The sequence below is a fragment of the Leptodactylus fuscus genome, chromosome 8 (genome assembly GCF_031893055.1).
Source record: "Leptodactylus fuscus isolate aLepFus1 chromosome 8, aLepFus1.hap2, whole genome shotgun sequence".
Lineage (NCBI taxonomy): Eukaryota > Metazoa > Chordata > Amphibia > Anura > Leptodactylidae > Leptodactylus > Leptodactylus fuscus.
This window is the reverse complement of record NC_134272.1, coordinates 51,045,463-51,072,163: the sequence shown is the minus strand read 5'-3', so window position 1 is coordinate 51,072,163 and position 26,701 is coordinate 51,045,463. Positions and strand designations below refer to the sequence as shown.

Here is a 26,701-nt window from a genome sequence, read left to right as displayed (position 1 = left end):
TTTATAAATTATGATGTCAAACTAATTTTAATAAGATATTACTGGACATAGGACAAGTGACAAGGCCTAGATAACTTTCTTGTGGAACACTAAGGAGTTCTTAACCTGTGTAGACAGAAAGTTGTGATTCAGTTGTGAAGTATTAAAAAGTTACTTTGTAACATACATACCATCCTGCAAGTTCCTTCAGGGAGGTTTTAAGTCTAGCCGTCCTTCACCCATTCACATTATTAGGGAGCCTTCACACGGAGTAAACACGCGTGTATTTTTGCAAAATACACATGTAAAAATAAGACTCCCTTTGACTTCAATGACATTTTACAGGCATATTTTTACACGTGTGAAAAATATCATTGAAGTCAATGGGAGTCTAATTTTTACACGTGTATTTTGCAAAAATACACACACGTTTACTCCGTGTGAATGCTCCCTTATGGAAACAGTCTCTAGGATCTGCAATAGGTTTTATAGTGCTTAATATAATTTCCACAACTCTGCTTGCACACACCAGGTAATAATGTGTCTACAACAATGGTTTTTACTTTAGTTTGCTAGAATAAAACCATCTATTGCTCCGTGTAGTCAAATAATTCAGAAACAGTGCAAGCTAGAGAGAGAGTTATGTAAGTAGGTTGATTATTAGCAAGTCTGAACAAAAGTTAAGAACCCCTTTAAATAAGATTTACAAAAAGAGATCCATTGTAGTTAGTGCAGTGCAGGCATCATGGTAGTGGGGCTAAGGAAATCTACAAAAAGTTACTATTGGTGAGAGAACAATAATAAAAGAAACAAATACATTAAATGGTCCTTAGAATTAGCCATTGATGTGTGATGGGTTGGGGAATTAGCACTGAACTGACTGTGCTTGCAGTCCCATTGTTTGTTTATAATTGGTGGGAGTCTCAGACATTGGACCCCTAATGATCACACATACATAGCCTGTCCTAAGGAAAAACGTAGAGTTTCCCAGAAACTTCAACTTCACTTCATTGCCCCTTAACACATGTATATACCAACATCAATCTAGAAAAGTTCCATCATCATTGTGAACATACGAAAGCCACCATTTAGAGTCACATACTTGATTCCATCATACAAAAGGAAGATCCATGATAAAACCATAAAAAACTGCGAATAAAGAAAAACCACCATGAGGTGAATGAGGCGGGTTGTGGCCGTCATAGTGCATGACCACCATTAATGATCCTAGGAAGTTCTTGAATGGAATGTCTTTATCGAACAGCTGAGGTCTTCAGAAATTTCTTGTACCAAATCCAGATTACTTCTAGTCATGATTAATATGCCACTAAAATCAATAAGTTAAAGTCTATAGTGTTATGTCCTCTACAGTATCATCTTGACTATTCCCTGAGGCGAGTGCATGGCCTGTACTGGAAGGTTCTGGGGCATCGATCCAAACTCCAGTCGCTTAATGAACCTGAAAATCAACAAAATGATATGTAGATTGAATAAAATAATAAAAAAACAAAAAAAAATACGAACTAAGGGCTCGTTCACATCTGCGCCCGGGGTCTCAGTTATACAGGTTTCCCTACGTTATACGTTTCCTACCCGTTCATTTGAATGGGTTTGAAAAGTGTCCGGCAGCGAGCGCCCGTGAGTGTTTTATGCTCTCCATGGAAAAACCTTTTTTTTTTTTTTTTTTTTTTAACCGGACACAGAGTCAGACATGCAGTACTTTGTGTCTGGTTTAAAAACAAACAAACAAACAAAAAAACGGTTTCACAGCGGAGAGCATAAAACGCTTACTGGCACTCACGGTCTGACAGGTTTCCATCTTCAGATAATGGAGACCTGAACGCTGGTGTGAACCCAGCATTCAATGATAACCATCAGTACAGCCATACATAAGCTCTTCAAATAGTAGGGACATATATACAGTTTTTTTTTTTTTTTTTTTTTTTTTTTTTTTTTTTTTAAAAGGGAGCCCTTCACTTTTCTGGATACACTGCAAGAAACTCTGTTTCTAAGGAGCATCAGAACACGCATTTTGTAAGAAACAACTAAAGATTTGGAATCTGTATAGAGACGGTATGTATCAATAGACTAGGCCAAGGATATGAGAGGTGCTGTATCTGATAGAAAGTAGCCATGTTTTTAGCCTCATACAAGATTACAGCTACATGACCTGCATAATGGAAAGAAGACTGCACATGACGTGGTTGTATGGGAAGTCTTATTTTACCCATTTCCTCAGGGTTTTTTAGGATGCTGAGACCTGAGGGTTCCAGTTCAAACAACGAGTCCCATGATCAGAACCAGCTATCAGCCACGGGTCACTCTGCCTCCTCTCTCTTCCATATTCACCACACCCATGTCCACCACCTGTGATATGGGAGCTAGGTTTACTATTGGAGCTAGCAGATCCTCATAGCACAGGTAACTAGTGGTGAAGACAGGAGAGGAAGGAGAAAGTGGAGCGACTCAGGAGCCGGGTGTTGGTTCTGATCATGTAACCCAAAGATGGAACCAGCCAAGTACAGTATCAAGATAAAAAAAAAAAAAAAAAAAGACTCTCTAGACAACCCCTTTAAAATCATTAACTGCTGCCATAAACCTGGTCTAAAACTGCAGCTTAGCCTCTTAGCTTAGTTACTTGAATAGGGAAAAACTCCAATACTAGATGTTGCCCTTAGCCAACTGTGCACCATTTTTGGGGGGGTAAAGGAGGGAGGGCGGAAAACCAACCAACAATATACCCAAACTGAAAATTATCTATGACCTGCAGGAACCTACTGGCCACATGTTAAAATGTGCAGTGCCAGTGCCCAATCTACGTGGTCCATCTAACAGCGATGTCACTAGATGAAGCTACTGAATTATATGGGATTTCCTTGTGTGAATTTGACATCCGTAAAGTCAAAAGAAGGAATATACACCAAAAATTAATGAGAACGTTTTACGCCTTTTCTTTATATAAACATATTGAAGCAACTTTATAATTTTTGTCTAGTAGTTAGACACTGTAAACTAAGACTAGACCAACAGATTTATCACAAGGTCTGTGCTAAATATTATTAGATTACAATATTCATGACATAAGCATTAAGTCTATTCTGCTTTTGGGAGTGGGAAGGGTAAACTTTTTTTTTTAGTGTTTTTCAAATACAGTTACTAAGAGTTTAAGGATACTGGGTAAGGTCCTTGCTCATGAATATGAGACATGTCTGTGTCCATCTTTCTATGACACCTAGAGAGATGTCATGACCATTCCACAGAGGCCAACACTGCAAGAGATCCAGCTTAAAGGAACCCAACTATGAGCTTCTCACACGATACCAGCGAATAAGACACTGACTGAGATTTCTAGATCTGTTTCTGAAGTTTTTCCTGTATCTATTTTTTCATGAAAACTAATAAATTGCCATGTTTTTTTTATAAGTAGTGGAGTACTCCAATAATGTTACCTTATGGGTCAACGTGTGAACATACCCTTATTCACCAGAGTATACAGTATTTTACAGACTGGAGCACCTTTAACTATTTGCTTGCTTAGATTATGCCTGAAAGTGTGTCAGAATTTGGAGCATATATTGAGCCATGTCCATTTCCCACATCCCTGGTTTTACAAGAAACAAGAGGACCTTTCATGTCCTCTGACATTAGTACCAAAAGAAAGCTGACAGTGCACTTAATTCAGCGGACTGTCAGTGTTGTGGGTTTGTGCCCCAGTTTCTGAGAAATCTGTACCATTAATTTTCAGGACTGATATACCTGCACTGTGAGGGGCCGGCCTTACAGTTCAGCATCATTGCTGTGTTGTGAGGAATCCCACACTACAGTACCGGCAAAGCTGACAGTGTGCTGAATTCAGTTCACGGTGACATTTCTGGCAGTATATAACACCACTGATATCAGGGGACAAGATAGGTCCTCTGTAAAAAGGGAACTGCTCATCATCTCTGCTCTTTCTATCCTTAGAAACTGTGACAGAGCGGCAGTCCAGTGATTGACAAACCTCTACGTATGGCTGTACTGAACCACAATAAAAACCCTATTGACAAAAGATAACTTTATAGATGATGTCTTACCCCTTTTCCCCTGAGCCCACAAGAGGCATGCTGAGTCGGTTTTCATTGCATTCTCGAGTATTGTTTACATGCGCCAGTAAGGGTGCCACTGGTCTGTTGGGTGACTGTTCATATACAAAATTTTTGCAAGATGCCAGTTTGGACTCCAGCGCCTATGGAAAATAAACACAAAGACATTGGATTTAAAAGGCAATTTCTCAGTTCCTCTTAAGTTTCAAAATATAAAATAATATAAGAGAAATGTTGTATTTTCCATTTATAATGGTTCCTCCCCTTCATACGGTGTGTGAATACAGCCCAGAATAGCACCATTTCTGCAACGTTTCCAATCAGATATTTTCATTGGAACAATAAAGAATCTACATTCCTTGTCTTCTTGTATCATCCACTACATTGTGTAGACAAACAGAGCTTATGACTGCCTAGTAAGCTCAACTTTTGGTCTGGGTGACCGCCGTATGAGTACATGGACCTACAGTTCTACAGTTGCCCAAGAGCAGTTTTGTTTGCTTGGGAAAGAAAATGAATTCCATGTATCAATACTGTCTAATAGAGAAATCTGGTCTTGCTGAAACTACAGTCAGTGGGGGGAGACTTACTCGAAGTTCACACTTTCACTCAGGTTTCTGTTGTTTCGGGCCGCTTGGGGACCCAAAACCCAATCCGCTTTCAAAGCTGGTTACCCATGGAAACCTGTGGACTCCATAGACTGCTTGCAAGACTTTTCGCTCTGCATTTTTCAAGCGGAGTGGGGAACAGAATCCCCAAGTACAGATGTGAATCCAGCCTTATACGCCAGTTTTCTAGCACACAAGTCATAAAAAGTTGCCAAAAACTTGGTACTTTTTTTTTTTTGCACTGCCCTTTCCTCAAAGGATTTCCCTCTATTTGCACATCCCGGTAGAGGGTGCAACTTCTGCTGGCAATGGTGTTATGAAGGGAGTTGATAATGCCAGTCTTCAGAAATCTCCTTTAATAAGTCTTAAACTGTTCCAGAAAAGATAAAGTCTCATGGGCAATAAAACCAGTTTTCTCACTTTTGAGAAATGAGGCCCATGGAGCAGCTTACTCGACTTGCTTACCCCAACTTTTCGAAGTAGATCCCCTACAATATTCAATGCTGATATCCTTGCAGACGGTGTAAGTGGTGTACCCATTGGTGTGCCACCATATCCATCATCCAAACCTGGAGTTATAGAAAGGGAATAAATCAACCCATTGAGAAAAATAGCCACAATTGCATATGTTGTTGCTCAATACTTTTCTTTTAGTTGTAGATTGAGCCTATATAGGGGTTACAATGAACATTTTCCCCATCAGTATGTCTTTGGAGTATGGGAGGAAATCCACACAAACACGGGGAGAACATACAAACTCCTTGCAAATGTTGTCCTTGGCAGGATTCAAACCTAGGACTCCAGCTCAGCCACCATGTTGCCCCTGCTGAATACTTTTAGTTCCTGCAATGATGCAATTGCTTTTATCAAAAACACTTAAGAAATACTGTACTTTCCTTATGACAAAACTAAGAAGATCTATCAAAACTATTGAAGCAGAAAAATAGAAAGGTCCATCTCACCAGACTCTAATGAAGACACGTGTAAGAAACTCATACAATGGAGCATACGTACTAATGAAAGTGTGGCGGAATTCTGGTGCAATCTGCACAAAAAAAACCTTGCGTACTTGCTTTAAACATTAAATGTTTTAGTCACTTTCTTGTGATCTATAGTCACTGCCTCCGAAATCCTGTCAGGCTGATACACAGCCTGAATAGAGACCACTAATGTTAACTCTTCACCCTTGACTCTACCCCACCTCTCACTCCACCTCTTCCCTCCAGAGAAGAGCAGTGGCAACCATTTTTTTCCCCACAATCATACTCCTAGAGGTAAAACGAGCTCCTACATCATATTAAAGAAAAGGTGGCTGTCAGGGCAGGTACTCTGAAAATTATTTAGTTTTTTTTAACATTTTAGTCAATTCCTGGAGAATCCCTTTGACCCCTTCCCGACATCCGCCATGATACTACAGCGGAATCTGGGTGTTAAACTATGGCGGCTGCTCAGGAGTCAGGTGGCCGCTATAGCCGCCTGGTGTCTGCTGTTTCATACAGCAGACACCGTGCACTAATGCCCACGGTCGGTGCCCGTGTGAAGTTAAAAAAATATATATTAAAAGATTAAAAATTCAAATCACCCCCCTTTCCCCATTCTGAATTTTTTTCCAGCTTCCCAGTACAGCATAAATAATGGTAGCATAATAAAGAAAAATTTGTCCCACAAACATTAAGACCTCATATGGCTCAGAGCAGAGAAATAAAAAAAAAATTATGAGGTTCGGAGGGGTAGGGGGGGGGATCAAAAATTGAAAATGCCCTTGGCAGGAAGGGGTTAAAGATTGAGCCTGTTTAGGACTCAAGCAGATGCCATAGCTGCTGGGTCTCTGTGGTTTTACACAGGTTCCCAGGCCAGCCATTACAAGGCTACTAGCATGTCTCAGGTAGGGCTCCACAGTAACAGTGATTCTTCCATGGACAACAATACAGAAGTATTGCAGTCTAGGGAACAAGCAATGTAATGTAAAGTAATGTGCAGTCTCCCTGAGTGGCTATAAATTAAAGAAGAATAAAAGTTTTTAAAAATTAAAAAAAAAAAACAACCCTAAAAGATATGAAAGTATTAACCCACCCGCCTTTCCCAGTTTTATATGTAAAAATAGACTTGTTAACTATCATTGTGTCTTAATTGCCCATAATAATCAATACAAAAAAATTAATTAAATGGTGCCGTTAAGAAATACAATTTATGAAAGGCTTGTTCTATGAAGGAAAAAATTTAGACATAACTCCTTTTGAAAGTCATGGGATATCTAGAAAAAAAAACAAGTGCTAAAAGGAAAAAATGGCTGGGGCGAGAAGGGGATAAAATCAAAGACATGGAAGGAAAGCAATGGTGACTAGTCCAACAGCAGGTCTGGGGGAACTGGTCTACTTACTTTTTCTGAATTGCAAGGGAGAGTTCAGACTAGAGATGGACCCCCTGTGACCTACAGGAGTTGATGGTACAGACATGGAAGCTTGGACAGCCATATCTATGCGTTCGTATTCTTGGCTAGCACTTGTGCTACGTTTAAGTATCTCCTGCTTCTGCTGAACTGCTAGCTCTTGTCGCAAATCTAAAAGTTAAACAAACAAAACAACGATGACACAAAGAAATACAAGCATGCAGAAGAGTCGCCTGTCATAGTTAAAGCCTATGTTGAAGTAGTACACATAATAATGATCTAAAACGGACTCATCAGCATTGATGGGACTGACCGGGTCAGCCATATATAGTGTTACAATGTTGTCAGTCCTACAGACATTAAATAATGTGGTACTGCACATGCCCATCCACACTTCTGTGCACTGAGAAGGAATGCGGGCCCAACCAGACATTAATTAACTATCCTATAATTAGGCTATCTTGGGGCTCCTGAAGTGAATGGGAGAGCTGATGGGGGATTCAGCCAGGCTGCAGTCAGACTGAATTCATAATGATGGGGGGGGGGGGGGGGTAGAGCACCCCCCTGTTCTCAGGATTGGTGGAGTCTCAGTGGTCAGAGCCCCAGCTATCTATAAGTTTATAAATTATATTGAGGATAAATAATCTTTGTGGCATAATCCCTTTAAAAGGAGGCTTCACTTTATTTCTGTATCTTTATAGTACACTGGCAGAAACATTAAGAACAGGAAAGATTACCTCCATGAACATCCAATGTATGTCAATCGCATGCAGAGTCACAAGAAAGATGTAAATACATTAAAGAAACTTCAGAATGTGGCACACCTGACTACTTAGAGCAGGCATATACACTTGAAGAATGCCATCTGGTCTTAAGTATACACAGCGGAATATTATTTTACCTCGAGTTTCATCTTTTAGCCTCTGGATACACTCCAGGTGATTTTCCTTCTCATCAAGTTCACTTTCAAGAAATGCATTTCTCTCAATTGCTTGATTCAGACGTAGCTCAAAATCCTCCAAGGAAATGATGGTGGCCCTGTGGAAAGCAGAAATTAAGGCAAAGTGAGCACCTGGCTTTATAAGTGTACAGAATCAATCAGGAACATAAGTCACATCTTCCTTTAAAAAAAAAAACCTGAAAACAAAACACCCCCCCCACCCCACCCCCCAAAAAAAACAGGTGTTATCGGTTCCCTTTAAAACAGCCTTGTTGAGTCTTCTATGATTTCATTCAATAGTCTTCTATAAAAAGCTGTTTAAGGAAGCGATCCAAGAGAAGATAGGTGTGTAGTGCAGTGTTGCTGAATAACTTATAGCACCAATATAGTAAAGTTACCGTATTTTTCGGACTATAAGACGCACCTAGGTTTTAGAGGAGGAAAATAGGGAAAAAAAATTAGAAGCAAAAAATGGTAAAATATTTAATATATGGGAGTTGTAGTTTTGCAACAGCTGCAAGGCCACATTGACAGGTGAACCTGCAGCTGTACGGGGACGCATAGAGTGTTTTTTTTTGCGGGGCCAGAAGTACTTTTTAGTTATACCATTTTGGGGAATATCTATTGCTTAGATCACCTTGTATTGAAAAAAAACCTGGTGGTTTATGACATATGATTATATATATATATATATATATATATATATATATATATATATATATATATATATATATATATATATATATTCTAGGGACAGGAGGTGATTTAGAACTTTTATGTCATATTTTTAAAGTTTTTTTTTTTTTTTTTTTTTTTTTTAACTATTTTATTCCCCCCCGGGGGCTTGAACCTGCGGTCACTTGATTGCAAGTCCCATAGACGGCAATACAACTGTATTGCCGTCTATGGGACATTCTGTCTATTAGTATTACGGCTGGTCATAGACCCAGCCGCAATACTAATATATAGCAGTGACAGGCCTGGGCTCCCAGCTGTCACCCGAACAGGTCGGCTCTTGCGATATCGCCGCGCAGGAGCCGGCCTGCAACTTCACAGGTACAGGGCCGGTGGGGACCGGCCCCGGGGGAGAAGGGGCCACCGATACTGACCCGGCATCCGCTGTACTAGAGAGGCGGATGCCGGCAAGGGATAGATGCCAGCACAGGTGCCGGGGCCTGAGACATCGCTACGCTCCTCTGCCCTGCATGAAGCCAGCGGCGGGGGGACGGAGGAGCGGAATAGCATCGCCGCTGCTGGCTTCATGCAGGGCAGAGGAGCGCAGCGATGTCGCAGGCCCCGGCGTCTATCACTTGCCGGCTTCCGCCTCTCTATTACGGCGGGTGCCAGGCGCCACATTCAGACTATAAGACGCACCCTTCTTTTCCCCCCAAATTTTGGGGAAAAAAAGTGCGTCTTATAGTCCGAAAAATACGGTATATGCTCCCTCTCCAGTGCACTGACCTCTTAACCGTTCCTCTGATGCAGATCATTTCCCTTGTTTGAACAGGTGGTCATACTCACAGTGCAAACCTACTAGAGCATCAATCTGACTCCCATACACTTGCATTGTGCGTTTGTCCTCCAGTTCATACACAAAACACTGTGCTTTATAGGAGCAGAGAGGAGGTCAGTGCACTGGAGGGGAGACTATAAGTGTACAATAAAACAGTCAGTAAATTATTCAATAACATTAAATTGCATACAGACATTTTCAAAAGGGGACGGGGCAAAACAGATGACAGGAGTGCATCTTTATTGATAGGAGTAGTGGAGAAAGGCTGCGAGTCCTGCTTTCCCAATGCTCTTAGACAGAGCTAGCACAGATCTGAAATACCTGTTTTTCATAATAAAAAAGGGGTTTTTCTAATGAGCACAACCATAGTTACATTTGTAATAGTACTAAGCGATTATGACCTAAATCACAATTGTAATTACATGGATATTTTACCTTAAGTGCAATTTTTAGGCTAGGTCTCTTAAAACCACACCCTTTTTAAACTAAGAGTATGTGTTTCGCTCAGACCAAACACATCTGAACCAGATAGTCAGATCTGAAAGTACAATATAAAAAGCAAATAGCAAGTATAAAAAGAAGTGTGCTCATCCCCCCTGGGCTCCGGTGTTCCTCCTGGTCATCTTTAAGCCTCCTGACAGGTGTCTGGGACTGCTGAGGTCTGTGATTTGGCCTCAGTGGGCCATGCAATGTTGTAATGTTTGTGTCATGACACCACATGATCGCTGGGGCACAAATCACAGGCCAAGCAGTCCCCAATGTCATTCAGGAGACTCGAAGAGAACAAAGACCAGCACTGGAGCTAAAGGAAGGTGAGTAACATTGTTTTGTTTGTTTTTTATTTCTTGTTTGCTCTCAACCCCTGGGCCTCCACTTATTATACTCTGCAGTCTGGAGAAACCCCAGAGTATAATAGCAGCTCTGGTTTGAATGTTTTTGGTCCGGAGGAAACTGCAGGTAAGAGTTTGGGAACACTATAATAACTGAACTGAAATAATGGAGGCACACAAAAATCACAATGGTTATCTGGATTATCAGACGGCTTATTTTTCAGTCAATTGCACAGTATTAATTTGTAGGCGACTAAAAGTTGAACAGAATTCTACCCCTTTTAGCCAAATCTGTGATTAACTGATCACCGGTTTTGAATCTTGTCGTGCCGTGATTAATTTTATCACTGCCATATATACACTGCATAAGTTGTTGACCATGTAGTTCAAGGATGGGTGTGCACTGGTTTTGCAAATAGTAAAATTCCAGAAAAAAAAGCACAATATGATTTTCACCAAAAACACGTCAGATCACAAATTTCTTTCTGATTCATTCTTGTTCTCTTGCTTCACAGCTGTAAACTTTCATTAGAAACAAAATATTCCCTTTTCTGATGCGGTGACTGTGATGAAGAGTGACAGTACAGGTAAGACCATCTACCTCTTTGCTCTCTCCAGGTCATCATTAGTTTGCTCCAGTTCTCGGATGTATTTCTGGAGTTGATCACGGATTGCTCTAGTTTGGGAAAGTTCATTTTCCAGTGTACAGGCTTGCGTATAACTTGCTGCATGGTGTTCCTCATACTTTCCCTGAAATAAAAAAATATTGCAAACTATTTATGCTCTAGATATGGCCTTTTTTGGGGGGAGGGGGAAACATTAATAGTCACTTTTTTCCCCTCTGCAGCCACCACCTGATCGTTGGCTACACTCCGGACTTCATACCTGTATACTCCTGTATACTACTACCACCTTGGCTCTTATATTTCTCTTTGCTCTGCTATCAATCCCATGATGCATCAGCACAGGATCACATGGACAGCTAAAGACTGTACTACATCTATCTGCTGTGGGCAGTGTAATTATTCTTCTCGCTATAATGTCCTAAATAATCTGAGACAGATCATAAAAATATAAATCAGGAAGACGGAGCTTCATTATAGCCGTGTAACTGGAACAGTCTGCTCATTAGTAGTCAGTGACCGCTTGGAGAGCCGGTGTGGAACAGATCATCATACAGGAAGTCAGGAATCGGCGCATTATTCCATGTACATTTTATCTGGTCAGAGTGAGATCATACGATCTTACTGAAAAGGAAGGATTAAGATAGAAAGGTCTAACATAGATTGTAAGCTCTTTTGAGCAGGGCCCTCAGTCCCATTGTGTGAAATGATGTTCTTTGTTATGTATGTCTGTCTGTATCTGAACCCTATAAATTGTACAGTGCTGCAGAATATGTTGGCGCTATATAAATAAAATGTATTATTATTATATTATTAACTAAAGTAACACTGGCTGAATTGTATATCTTGGGGGGAAACAGGCACATGAGAAAGCAAAGAGGATCTGCACCAAATACTAAATGGCACAAACCTTTTCATTCTTATGCTTTTGAACAAATTTCCATTTTTACTTTTGTAATGTCTGTTTAAAAGAGTACGGTAAGTCCGAGTCACCAAGGGGGCGGTAACCCTTTATTTTCTACAAAAGGTTTCAGCCCAGTTGGTGAAACAAAGCTAGTTTACATATAATTTTTCAGGGGTTGCATATTTTAAATAGATGGTAACAGACCATTTCTACAAGGAAAACAACAACCCCCCCGCCCCCCCCCCCCAAAAAAAAGCACAATGGGCTTTCCTTTCTTACTCTGAGTTCACACAACACCCCCGCTCCTTCCAGACTAATTTTAACATATCAATAGATTAAGGCAGGGTTCTCAAACTCAATTTACCCCGGGGCCGCTGGAGGTAGGAGTCTGGGTGAGGCTGGGCTGCATCAGGTTTTCCCAATTTTTTTTTTCTAAAAGTCGCCATATTCTGACAGCCGTAACTTTTTTATACGTCTGTGTACGGGGATGCATCAAAACAGTGAAAAAACAGCGGTTTGGCACTTTTGACTATTTTTCCCGCTACCGCGTTTCCGAACAGGAGAAATATTTTATAGATTTGTAGAGCGGGCGATTTCAGACACGGGGATACCTAACATGTATGTGTTTCACAGTATTTAACTACTTTTATATGTGTTCTAGGGAAAGGGGGGTGATTTGAATTTTTAGTACATATATATATATATATATATATATATATATATATATATATATATATATATATATATATATATATATATATATATAATTTTTTGCATTTATTAGACCCCCTAGGGGTGTTGAACCCCAGGGGGTCTGATCACTAATGCAATGCATTACAATGCTAATGCATTGCAAAAAATCATCATTTCTTTTGCAGGCTGCATAGAGCTGCTCCAGTAATCACCGGCAAAATGGCGGCGCCCATGCGCCGCCGGGAAAATGGCGCCTCCGGCGCCTTTGACCGTGGCGCCGGAGGGGTTAATGCCTCCGATCGGTCCCAGGACCAATCAGAGACATTAGTGCCGGTTGTCTACTGCTTAAAGCCTTAGACACCCGGCAGCTATGGCGGCCGCCTGGCTCCCGGGCGGTCGCCATAGGTACACACCCGGCATGCGCTGTACTATTACGGCGGATGTCGGCCAGGGGCCGCAGACTATTGTCCCGAGGGCCGCAGTTGTCCCGCGAGTTTGAGACCCCTGGATTAAGGCATTGTACCTGGGAGCGCTGAGGCAGGAGTCCAGCCCTCGCACTACTTCATAGCTAGAGCAACTTCTACTCTGGAAGTAAAGTACTCCAAGATCTCTCTCTACTCTTTACTCCAACCTTCTATGTGAACCGGGCACGGAACTTCACTCATATGTACAAAAATGGGAGGCAGAACTTCAAATGTCCCTCAGCCCTGGGGAAATATCCTCTGTCCTCAAATGCTCCATGGGCCCTTTTGATATGTACGCTTGCAAGAGTCGAGCATTAACTTGGTCACCAAATGGTATAAAATGCCCAATGTAAGGCGGCACGGTGGCTCAGTGGTTAGCACTACAGCCTTGCAGCACTGGAGTCCTGGATTCGAATCCAACCAAGGACAACATCTGCAAGGAGTTTGTATGTTCTCCCCACACTCCAAAGACATGGGGGGGGGGGGGGGGGAGAAACACCATTGTAATCCATACATTCTGTCCTGAGGCTTCCCCTTTGTGCTGGTGCTGCCATAAGGCCTCAGGCTCCTATTTGCATAATTGGTGGGATGGAGAAAAAACATCCCCCTTTCTGGTTGCTCATTCAGCAGATTCTGACCCAGGCTTGTGGACCCTCTTCCCCACCCCCATATTCAATTTCCCATTGTGTCTTTCATTGCTGACTTTGTGGTTATTTTCAAGCACTATTGAAGGTTTTATTTGTGACTGTACCGCCATGCTTATTGCTTTTAACAATATATGTTCATTGTTGTCACTTTGAAAGTGTAATAAAATGTTATTTACAAAAAAAAAATAAATAAATGGCCTGTTAAAGAGGACCTTTCACCACTTTTGGGCATATGCAGTGTTATATACTGCCAGAAAGCCGACAGTGCGCTGATTTCAGCGCACTGTCGGCTTTCCCGATCTGTGCCCGGTGTAAAGAGCTTACGGTGCCGGTACCGTAGTGCTCTATGGTCAGAAGGGCGTTTCTGACCATTAGCCAGAGACGTCCTTCTGCCTCGCGGCACCAATCGCGCTGTGCTGTGGAGCGGGGAGGAACTCCCCCCTCCCTCCCTGATAATGCTCGTCTATGGACGAGCGCTGTGAGCAGAGGGAGGGGGCGTTCCTCCCGGCTCTCACAGCACAGCGCGATTGGCGCCGCGAGGCAGAAGGACGTCTCTGGCTAATGGTCAGAAACGCCCTTCTGACCATAGAGCACTACGGTACCGGCACCGTAAGCTCTTTACACCGGGCACAGATCGGGAAAGCCGACAGTGCGCTGAAATCAGCGCACTGTCGGCTTTCTGGCAGTATATAACACTGCATATGCCCAAAAGTGGTGAAAAGTCCTCTTTAAACCCCCCCACTCAAAAATGCTTGGAAAATATTTAAATCGCCAGTGGTTTTTACTAGTCTCACCCCCACTCCCCCCAAAAAATAAAGGAAGCCTAAATCATTTTACACTCAGAAGGAGCTTGCAAATAATTATGAGAACAAAGGGGATTAAGGCCCCTTTGATAATATTGTGTATTATTAACCCTTTTAATAGCAACAGGTTTAGCAAGGTAGCCCCTTGTAAATAATGCCGAGGGCTTTATAGAAGAACCTTTACCGGGCTCATGGATTTAACTTCTCTATAAAAAGGATTACAACAAGCAGCAAAAAGCCCGGTGACACAGGATTACTGTTTAGTACCAGCTGGTACCAACCTGAAGGGAATCACTGCCACACAATACCCTCTTGTTAAGGACATTTGTGCAGCCTTCTGCTATTTACATCCTATAAACAATATAGAAACGTTTATTGTAAAGACAACAACTTTTTTAGTGCTCCAATACATCTAAGAGAAGAAGAAAAGTAACCTAGCAAATAACGTGGATTTAATAAGAATATATCACTTATATGGTTTTTTTTTAACAATTAAAATCGGATTCTACTATATCATACTACTTATTTTAATCTGTTTTCACTTTTACTGTAGAGTTTTACAGACATGTTTATCACTCATTGTCCCTAGTAGGACTTGCGATCTAAATTTCCTATTAATAGGTTGGTCTATATATATATATATATATATATATATATATATATATATATATATATATATATATATATATATATATATATACACATACATATATATACATACACACACACACACACATATATATTTATTTTATTTTTTTTTGGTGGAAACCAGGGCACCTGAAGGAAACACACACATGAACCTACGGACTCCATGCAGATATTGTCCTTAGTAAGATTCAAACTCAGGGCCCCAGTACTGCAAGGCAGTAGCGCTAACCACCTAAACTGCTTTTTCAATGCTATTTTCTGTATATGATTATTGGGGGTTGCCTTCTTCTCTAAGCAGGTAACAGCACTGAGAGAGATGCTTTACAGTAGCTACATAGACCATAAACACAATAGTTTGGAAATGTTTATTGAGGTCTATTGGAGAATAATCAAGATATGCTCTGGGACCTGTAAATAAGCTGTGACCACCACATATTGAGAACAATAGTGTCTACATTGTGTGGAGAATGTCAGCCTGTGCATCCTCCCATTTTAGATACCTGTAGCCACTTTCACATTCCTCTTTGTTTAGTCCAGAGAGCTCATCCACCCCCCCCCCCCTTCTCAACCTGGAAGCTATAATGAGATACGGCTCCTCTTATTGTGCCTTATCCAATAGCCATGTGCCAGAACTATGTTAATGTTACAACTTTACGGCCAATCAGGTTATGCTAATTACACTAGCCAACCAGTTCTTTATTTGTATTTAAACGACAGTTTTCCCACCATTAAAGCAGAACCCATATATATATATATATATATATATATATATATATATATATATATATATATATATATATATATATATATATATATATATATATATATATATATATATACACATACATACATACATACATACATACACACACACACACACACACACACACACACAATACCTGTGTGTGTACGTGCGCGTGTATTTCTCTAAACTAGCTTAGGGCGGGTTCACACCTGTGTCCATGTCCGCTTTAGGCAATCCTGCTGGTTTCCGTCTTTTGCACCGAAAAACTGACCAGGGGACCGAAACCCGGCAGTCAGTTTTCAAACCCATTCACTTGAATGGGTTTGCAAAGTGAGTGCTCAAGAGTAGAGATGAGCGAGTATATTCGATCGAATACCTCCCCTGCATAGTTTTTGGTGTAAAAAAATAAATAAATAAAAGTGCCAGGGAAGGTGTGTGTGTGTGTGTGGGGGGAGAATCAAATATTTATCGCATGGTATTCGACAGAGTACACCAATACCTATGCAAAGGGAGGTTTTCGATCGAATACTACTCAATCATCTCTACTCATGAGTGCTTTGTGCCTGTCCGCAGCGAAACCGAGTTTTTTTTTTTCCCTGGACAAAAAGTCCTGCATGTCCGACGAAACCATTTTATTTTAACTGGACGCAAAGTCAGACATGCAGGACTTTTTATCCAGTTAAAGAAAAAAGGTTTTGCCGCGGAGAGGCACAAAACGCTCATGAGTAGTCACTTTGCAAACCCATTCAAGTGAACGGGTTTGAAAACTGACCGCCGGGTTTCAGTCTCCTGTCTAGTTTCTCGGGGCAAAAGACGGAAACCCAGCAAGATTGCCTAAAGCGTACATGGGCACAGGTGTGAACCTGCCCTTATATACCAACTTTATTCAATTGGACTTCAACACGGTGATACTTGGAGTGGATTGCACTCACAATTATTTATATAGAGATAATACATGCAATCGTAATCCTGCCTATACTGCAAAGAAATCACCTAGAGAAAAAGAAGTTTCAGCCTATTATCGATATGTATATATACACACACCCCTTTGCATATATATATATATATATATATATATATATATATATATATATATATATATATATATATATAATTTTTTTTTTTTTTTTTTTTAATTAAAGGGATCCTATCATTTAAACTGAATTTTTTCTCCTTATCACATAAATAGCCTTTCTTAGGGCTATTCCTGTCTCCTACCTTTAGAGGTCTTCTCCGCGCCGCCATGCCATAGAAATCCTGGTTTTCGCCGGTATGCAAATGAGTTTTCTCACAGCACTGGGGCCCACTGGGGACATCCCCAATGCTGCAAGAGAACTCTCCAGCGCCGCCTCAATCTTCTTCAGGAAAGGGGTCTTAACGCGTCTTCTTCCAGGGGTTGGCTTTAAACTTCTAGGCCTCTGGCAAAGCCGACTGTGCATGCTCACTGGCCACAAGAAAATGGCCGCTTACACAGCATTGTAAGCGGTCATTTTCTTGCGGCCCACCAGGCATGTGCAGTCGGCTTTGCCCTAGGCCTAGAAGTTTGAAGCCACTGCCAGAAGAAGACCCGTTCCTGAAGATGGAGGTGGCGCCGGAGAGTTCTCTCGCAGCATTGGGGATGCCCCCAGTGCTGTTTGAGCGCTGGAGCCCGCCCCCAGTGCTGCGAGAAAACTCATTTGCATACCGGCAAAAACTGGGATTTCTACGGAATGGCGGTGCGGACAAGACATCTAAAGGTAGGAGACGAATAGCATTTCTTAAGGTTATTCCTACGTGATAAGCAGAAAAAAAACCCTTTAAACTCTAGGTATTTTGGGTAAAAAAAAAATTTTTGTAATTGGGATTAATTAAAAATTCTTTCTTTGTTTGGCTTCTACAGCTGTATTAATAATTAATAGTATATAACCTGTAGAATGGCATTTCTTATCCAATCGACTCGCTGTTGGATCGGCTGATTCTCCACTCTCTACTCTTATGAAAACAAAAATTTGAGCGGTAGCCTCAGTCTGACAGGATTGCTGGATTTTCTGGCCCCGTCTTCCTCTATACCCCCCCTCCTCCTATTTTTCCCCCTCTCTTCTCCCCTTTTCTTCTTCACTTGTTTCTCTTTACCTTTCCTGCCTTTGTTCCCCCTCTACCCGCCCCCTTCTCACCACTTTCTGGTTTTGCCTATAGTTTTCTGTAGGCTGTTTCCTTAAATGATATTACACCTTCTTGCTAATTACAGCTTGTTTTGCAAATGTTCTTTGTCTTGTCGGTTTTACAGTTTGTTTCTGGCCAAAGTTTGCGTACAAGCAGTTTCAATTTTTTAAATTAAGAATTTATTTAAAAAAAAGAAAAAAAAACAAACAACCTTAATAGAAAAAATAGAATAGCATTGGACAGCTAGTGTCCAATGCTAATGTCCGCGCAAAATCTTGTAGATACATGTAGGTTTTTGCTGTCCGCTTGAAAAATCGGACATCTTTGGGAACAGACACTTAAGGACAGACACGGACTGTAAAAGAACGCACTTTATGTCCTATTAAATCAATGCAAAATGTAACGGACACAGCTAGTGTCCGATGCTAATGTCCGCGCAATGTTTGCGCAGACATTAGCATCGGACACCGACGCTACTGTGAACACCCCCTTACACTTCTACCTACGGGCGGCCACCTACCCACAGTCACAGCAAGGCAGCCCACTCGTATACCAAGATGATATCTACTGTGACCACACTTTTTTTTTGCTTGTTTTAAACGTGTATCCATCGCTCCTCCTAACTTTTAGAGCTATTCCCTAGAACTGACATGACTGTCTCTGTACTGCAGTCCAGATAACTAACATAGTTACACTAGACCAGGGGTAGGGAACCTTCGGCTCTCCAGCTGCTGTGAAACTACAACTCCCAACATGCTCCATTCACATCCATGGGAGTTCCAAGAACAGAAGAGCAAGTATGCATGCTGGGAGTTGCAGTTTTGCAACAGCTGGAGAGCCGTACGTTTCCTACCCCTGCACTAGACTCACACTAGAGCTGGCTCCCTATTGTTCGGTCTGCCAGTGCTACGTCAGGTGTCAGTCTTGAAAGTGGCAGCAGGAAATTTCCTTCGTGTAGGACCTTTTTCTGCTGATTTTTGATGAAGACTATGGCGCTCATGTGAATGTAGCCACAAAGTAAATCTTTTCATAGCAAAGTCATTCAGAGCTAATGAAGGCTGGAAGTCACTTTTTATGATGGTGACAAAAACTTTTTCAAGGACCTGAAAAGTTTATACAGTGCACCTAAAGAATAACATGGAAACTGTATTACTCGAGCATGTCTCCACCTTCACAAAAATGTATCCACGTTAATGTATCATAAAGTTCAGCCATTTATGATGTTTACAAAACGTACTTGTTACCTCAGATTGTAAGTACAATATGGCGTTTTGTGGCTGTGGGCAGTGCAGATGGAGGGAGTCCCCGGGGCTTCTGTGCCCCTCTAGGCACTGGCTGCAGAAGGCATGGAGACAAGGCAGGACGTGTAACCTGCGGGCCGTGGTGCCCAGGCTGCTACTACTGCTGCTGCTGGAGGCTTGTGAGGAGGACGATGATGAGCAGCTTGACGGAGATGACATGCACATCTCCTTACACAGCCTGGAAATCTGACTCCAGGAATGAAGCCATTTATACATAGGCAGAGAAGCGGTTCAGTCTATGGCTCACCCCGCGGGCACTTCCGCTGCTGTCAGAGCCTCAGTCACACATACAAGTTTTCCCTGCCAGACACACCCACCTGTGCCAGCCTTTCTTAAGTAATGTGAATTATGTAAACATCATTGGCTTAACTTTCCTTCAGCATTATAATATTGGATGTTGACAAGGTGGAGACATGCGAGAGTAACGTGGCGGCACTTTTGCCAAGGTGGATACATGCTAGAGTAATACCCATAGAACCACCCTCACCTGGTGTTCAAAGGAGTAGGGCATTATGGCACAGGTATAGAGAAGATCTTGCAGTACTGCACTATACTGTAGATAGACACTACTTGTCAGTGCATGAACCTCAATAATACAGCAGTCTTACCAGTGTAATGACCATGACGATTTTCTGGACCCTCCAGCCAACCATCGTATGCAGAGTCTGGTTTCAAGTTACAATGACCCAGAAACGATAATTGTAGGTAGAAAATATTATATCCAGAGGCCGTTGTAACCTGAGGGACTACTGTATATCAAAACAATTATTATAATATATTATTCAATAGACTACACAGATCCAGAAGGTCATCGCTTACCCTGATGGATTCAAGTTCCATACGTAATCTGTTATTCTGAGTCAGGAGGTCTCTGTTCCTGCTCTCGAGTTGATGTAATTGTGTTTCCAGCTCAGCCTCATATTCTCGACTTGCCACTTGGAATTCATTAAGTTCTTCCTGAGCTTCCTGCGAACTAAAACACAAAACAGAAGAAAAACATCCATCAAGATCAAAGTTTTAGTAGGAGCCCTCCTTTACACTCGTCATACTATATAGGACAGTGTTGCTTGTGGGTGGCACTTACCAATTCTTATACTTTATGGCTAGATCTTTCCAATATTCCTTTTCTTCTTCCACGGAATTAAATGTCTCTCTTTCTAAATCCTCCATGGTGATGATTCCATTAGAATAATGTGCGGGAGCAAGAAAAAAAACCTGAAAATATTTAAAAAAATCTTTTAACATATATTCTTGTTTAAAGGGGGACTCCCACCATATAAATTGATGGTAAATTACTAGAATGAACGGGCCACAACACAAAGCTGATTAAGTGTTTTACCAACTTCTAAATGTTCCCTGCACATCAGTACACCCACACAGCTGTGCACTTGAGCAGGACCACGCTACAGTAACCTGCACCAAGTCACCCTGGACTCCAACCGTAATGAAGCAGATGCAACAGCACTAGAGCAACGCACCAATCCATTCTCTGAGAAGTCATCCCAGTTATGTGCCATCACATTGTATAATGAAAAAAAACCTCTTTTATAAATGGGCTGTGGGTGAAGTTATCCCAGTAGAAGCAGTGGTGCGGACCCAAACAGTGAAGACCCCTGTGCAGCAAACTGGTTTATTTAGAAAAAACAGGAAAAATAAATAAACCTTGGCTTTAGGCACAAAATAAAACAAAATACAGCCTTAACTTCAGGTTAAAAACAAAATAACCTGCTTGTCTGAGCAACTAACTACCGTAAACAGAACTGATAACCTAACTATACGTGTGGCTTACTTCCAGCCACACAAACAAAACAAGTGCAATATTGTCTCACTGGACTCAGGGTTACGGGATAGGACCATACACCTCATGGAACTGCACTGCAATGCAGGATCTGCAGCCTTTTTCTGATCCAGTAATGAGCTCAGGATCTACATCTGGGCTGAGGCCTACTCCAGATCTGCCCTGGACCACACACGTTAGAAACTTGGGGCTGATATATATGCACTCCAGCACTCTGCCCGACACCTTCTCACAGGCCATGGAGGGGCAAAAATGGACATTTGGCACATCTATAAGTGTCTTGTCCTGAGACAATACTCCACTCCAAGTGGTGCATCAGGACTCAACTCATTGGCTGACATGTTCATGTGCTGCAGATTTTTTTTCCCCCGTAGACCTCTAAACTGTGCCAACATACACCCAGTGCACGAAAAAAGTGGGAAGTGTCACAAAAAAAACAAACAAAAAAAAACAAAACCAAAACACGTGTACAGGATGCGTCTGATTGGTTATCCATCTCAAAAGAGAATAGGCTCCCGGGTCATTCCGTGTCAAGTGAACCAATGATTTTTCCCTCTATATTTTTAATTCTTTTGAGATTTTGTTATTTGGTAATAGTGTGTCAGAGAATGCAAAATGTGAAGAAAAAAAAATTCTAGACATTTTTTTGAATTTTTAATTGATTTTCAAAGTTCAGAAAAAGTGCAAATTTCTGTGTTGCCTGCCTTTACATTTCTCCTCATAACTTAGGCTAGAAAAAAGACAGAGAAACAAAATAAACACCATTCTACTCAGAACTATACAGGCTTTCACCAAATATGTCACAAGAGTATCCTTGTTAATATTTTACCCATGTGAACGCAAACGCAAAATTTTAAAACGCATTTCCGAAAAAAACGTTTTATTTAAAAATTTCAAAAAAATGCACATGGGCCTGCTATGCCCTTAGCCACATCTGTACCAAAATTCAAGTTGGGATCGCAATGGGATAATATTTTAAAATATAACTATTACAGTGTCATTCCGAAAATCTTGAATTCAGATCTGTTCAGCCTGTGGCCTAAAAGTGTGGGGTCTATATGTGAGATATGTACAGAGAATGATCCACCTCACAAAATCCTATATTACAGGTCCTGTAATATGACACTAGAGTGGGACCATCTCTCTCAGAGGTGTGTTTCTGGTAGGACACTTATTGTAGTTCACAACCACAAGAAGGGAGGTGCCAATCTTCATGTTTGATGCATGTCCCTTATTATTAAAGGTAGAGTAATTAATACAGAAGTCATGTTGTTATGTTCTCATATTGCATTGCTCAGTATATGTTGATGCAGTCACTGATGTAAGGAAAGACTGAGGACTTGATGCTAATGTACAATTACTAGGTAGTATGGAAGGACACTTATTGTAGTGCACCTCAGATAACAAGAAGAAGGATATGAGCAGCTTTTTTCTTTCGATTTGTTCAATGCATTCAGGTTGAAAATGCTGAACAAGCTGTGTTCTGATGATAAGATGTATTTGTTCTGGCACTTACAGTATTTGTTTTTTTATGTTTTTTTATTGTTGCATATAAATGTTGAATTCAGCAAGTTGTAATTTGAAAAGAAAAAAGGAAGAAGCTCACACAAACATAAAATCAGATGATTCAAGGCTTAAAAAAAAAAATAAATTAAAAAAATAATTCCCAATTTGGTCCCAAGTTGAAAACCTGTACAAATATAACCAAGAACACAAGTAACACAAATGCATTTTTTCACAATTTTAAAACATACGTTTTTTTTCACAATTGTGCATCAAAATTTTGAATTTGATTTCTCCAAAACAAAATATAAAGAAACATCGTCTTGTGACATATCAAATGAAAGCCCGTACCGCTCTGAGAAAAATGATGCCTCTCCCACCTATTTATCTTAATTCTAGCCCAAGATATGTTAAAAAATGTAAAGCCATACCAGGCCAAAATTCACACTTTCAAAACTTTATAAGTCTATAAAAAATTAACTGATGAAGAAAAAAATTCAAAACTTTTTATTTGTAATTAACTTAAGTTGTACTTCATAAAAAATAAAAAAAATCTAAAGACGTCAGGTAAAAAAAATATTCCTATTTAGATCACTTGATATGGAATGACCCTCCCAACAATCCCAAGTCTACTGGACCAAAAGGTACCAAGCAGCGAAGGGCTACAACTGCCGGAGCAGGGAGGATGCTTTTCTCGGTTTCCTCAAGGGTTTTCACCCCAAGAGTACTCCCAAAGCCTAGAACTGTGTCCACCTCCATAGAAGCAGAGATTAACCAAAAATTAATGGCCACAACGTCATACCTCCAGACGTCGGGAGGGACCCAAAAGGGTTATCTGCACCCCTTCATCCTAAAACTAGACACATAGTGACAAAAGGTGACAAAACAGTGACCGCATACAAAAAAAAATAAAAAAATAAGTGGATAGAGTGCCAGTGAAGGCCTGGTCTATCCACCGGATCTATAAAAATGACCCATGCTGGTTAGACCAGGCATAAGGGTTGGTGCTCTGAAAGTGTACAAGTGCTGTGCAATGTGCAGTCACTCAGTGGGCTCCCACACCCAGTGAGTTCAAGCACGGGTCCTGGAAGCCATCTAACCCCCAGAGCACCTCCCAACTTTTTGGCCTCGAACCCCAGGGTTCATCAATCCCTGGTGTGGTTCACTACCCGCTTTCATGGCATTCTGTTTGCTGCCTACATTGGGCCTGCTACCCCCCACTGGCACAGCCAAATAACTGACCACTACTTGCAAAGCACCTAACCCAACAAGTGGTTCTCTGTTCCCATCTCCCCAGCATTCATAGCTAGCTCCATCCAGCACAGCCTGTCCTACCCTCCGGATAAGAGCCCGTATTCACTGGTTCTGATAAGAACAAATACTACACTTGATCTTAGCCAAAAGGCTGAGAAGCGATATGCTGTTCATGTTCAGCAGATGGTATACAAAGACCTGACTGGTGGAGACCCTTTGTTGGATCCCTGAGCAAATGGACAATGAATATATAGGGTTTGTTATTTTAAAGTTCTATATGGTTTGGCATCCCCCTCTCCATGAAACAAGTGTTTTACCTGTAAAAAGTGCAACTACATTGAAAATTGCAAAAAACTATATGGAGTGTTGGTGCAGTTTTAGGCTTACCCAGTTTTATTGTCTGAATACTGATTAAGGTAAATGCATATTACTGTGTATTAGGTGTACCTGGGCTGCGATTAAACTCCTCTGCTTGTTCATTGGATTCAGTGAGCTCAGTCTGCAAGATAATGAGGAATGGGACCTGTTTTCACCTGTGCCATACACAGGACAATGAGAATACAAGGCTGTGAATATTGGGCCATAGGAATAATGAGATCAGTGTGCTATTTGAGAAACAGGATTAGCACACAGACAATGCACATGGCTGTGTGCATGAGACATTATTCACATGCTAAATCAAATTCATCACACCTTCTGCAACAAAGGGGATGCAAGACCAATACTGAAACGCAATTGTTTCCCTTTCTTCGAATGGGTTGTCCATAACAAGAAAAATGTAAAGTAACGAAATGCCCACTATTGTTCCCAAAAGTTGAAATATCTTATTGCAATAGTCCTCACAGGGTCTTCCTACATTGATCCCACACACATCATTCCTGTGACTGCTGCAATCACTTGGTCAGATTGGTCATTGCTTTAACAGTGGATGGTCGTGGACGTCTTTCCTGTGCGTAGGAACAGAAGGGAATCGGTAAGGTGAAATTCAGTATTTCATTTATTTTGTAACCCATTTTCAGCTGCCATCACAAATTATCCCAAGCAGATATCAGTAACTAACTGATGCTATCTGTGTATACTTGGTCATGCAGAGAGTCACTGATAGAACTGTATCTAAGCCCAGAATGAGCAGAGGTTTGCACTGAATCTTAGCCTACAAAGTATAGCTCAATCTGCTTGGTTTCTCCTGCTCTGTTTTCATACTGGGATCATTCATCATTTGTGTAATGTTTTTTGTACCCTTTTTGGCATGCACTTGCTCCTTCTATTCCCCCTCCCCATCATTGTGTGTGTGACCTGAATTTAGTTTTAAAAAAGTGCGATTGTATCATAAATGTAGTACAAAATTCACAAGTGCAACTTGTGATTCCGATGTTGCGTCAGGTTTTTAATGCTACCCTTGTGCAGTTTCCTCTTCACTGTATAAAATAATGTGGCCATGTGACCATTGTTAAAAAAAAAAAAAAAATGAGTGTATGGTCAAGTTGTTCCTACACAGTAGATGGTGGTCAGCCAAAACTACTGATTTCAAAGACCATCTAATGTTTATGTAGGCTCTGGATATCAGGGGGAAATAAGGGTCTTGTAGGGGGGTTTAGGGGTCTTGCAGCAGCTTATTCCCTTATCCTTATTCAGAGCACTTGGACAAGCATGCATGTGTGTGTAATAGAGAAACCAGATAGACAGCCGTTGGCCGTACATGGATTCAGCTCACAGCTTTATATGTATACAGTAGCTCTGTTCACATCTGCGGCATAGTTTCCATTTACAATGCATCCCATGACTTACACCGCTGACAGACCATAGGGTTGACTTATAGGTGGAATCTGTTGTGGTAAATAGAGCTGTATGCTTCATGTCAAATGTGATGGAACCTCTGATGCAGGTGTGAACATAGACCAAGAACATGTGTCCAGACAGACTATGGAAGATAAAATAATCCTTTAATAGTCCCACAGTGTGGACATTTCAGTATGTTACAGCCGCATAGAATAAGGGTGTAGAAGCAGCAGCCACATAACCATTTACGACATTCAGACAGGGCCCTGCTACAGATTATGTACTGGGAGCCCGGCCGCTTCTACACACTGTTATAAAGTATTGGTAGTGAAGCAAAGAGGAGTGTTACAGGAGCTCTGGAGTTATCCCCTCTAGTGGGATAGAACTACAACTCCCAGCATGCCCTCATATACCGCACTAATTGTACTTGTAAAGAACATATGTTGATCAGAAGCCAGGATAGGCAACTCCCGGTACTCCAATAGTTGTAAGACTACAACTCCCAGCATGCCCTGACAGCCAGCGGTCACGTACTCCTGCACTATACTCCTCACGTTTGTTAGTAGGCACAGCCATACGAAGCGTTATACACGACGTATATGAGAGAAGTGGAGCCCCCCACCTGCAGTGCCAGGCCCGGCCATAGGTGGGCAGGCTCTACAGCACCCCCCTCCGGACTTACCTGTCACTGTGCCAACCCGTGCGGACAACCAGCCAACAAGAAAGCGCAGCCGCCGCTCACACAACACTTCGAATGCCCCGAGCGAAACTCAAACTTCACCGCACCTCTATTGGTTAACGCAGACCCCCCACGTGACACCCACAAACCAATCAGTCTCCCCTAAGGGCGGAACTAAACTTGAAATCATGCTTTTGTAATAACTTTATTGATACGTGAACAATAGAACAGTTAGGATGTAACGTACGCAGATTCGTCTTATATTCGTGTAAATACGTCACGTAACAAGGAGAAGCTTTATAATAAAGCCACTGCCCTTGTCCTTTTAGAATGTCACATTGTGTATCAGAACTGCGGGAGTTTACGTTTACGAGATC

At 41.4% G+C, this 26,701-nt stretch overlaps 1 protein-coding gene and 1 pseudogene across 2 annotated transcripts; both read right to left on the bottom strand.

Moving 5' to 3' along the window:
- NDE1 (nudE neurodevelopment protein 1) lies at nt 1-26,480 on the bottom strand. 2 transcript variants are annotated; one of them, XM_075285792.1, is made up of 9 exons: nt 26,328-26,480; nt 20,396-20,526; nt 20,131-20,284; nt 10,943-11,091; nt 7,960-8,096; nt 7,050-7,229; nt 5,135-5,238; nt 4,053-4,204; nt 1-1,438 (listed from the first exon to the last, which is right to left on the bottom strand). In XM_075285792.1, the coding sequence occupies exons 2-9, from the start codon at nt 20,479-20,481 to the stop codon at nt 1,345-1,347; spliced, it is 1,056 nt and encodes a 351-aa protein (XP_075141893.1). In that variant the 5' UTR covers nt 20,482-20,526; nt 26,328-26,480; the 3' UTR covers nt 1-1,344. The 2 variants fall into 2 exon arrangements, with proteins under 2 accessions (XP_075141893.1, XP_075141894.1); XM_075285793.1 differs by lacking the exon at nt 26,328-26,480 and adding an exon at nt 24,710-24,795.
- Nucleotides 23,882-24,029, bottom strand: LOC142217750 (U2 spliceosomal RNA; annotated as a pseudogene).
- Nucleotides 26,481-26,701: the final 221 nt, after the last annotated feature.

Coding starts and splice junctions, on each gene's coding strand:
- NDE1 (XM_075285792.1), bottom strand. CDS start 20,481: ATGGAGGATTTAGAAAGAGAGACATTTAATTCCGTGGAAGAAGAAAAG. Junction 8,097..10,942: donor GACCTGGAGAGAGCAAAGAG/GTAGATGGTCTT, acceptor TGCTTTCCACAG/GGCCACCATCATTTCCTTGG. Junction 5,239..7,049: donor TCCCTTGCAATTCAGAAAAA/GTAAGTAGACCA, acceptor CTATAACTCCAG/GTTTGGATGATGGATATGGT.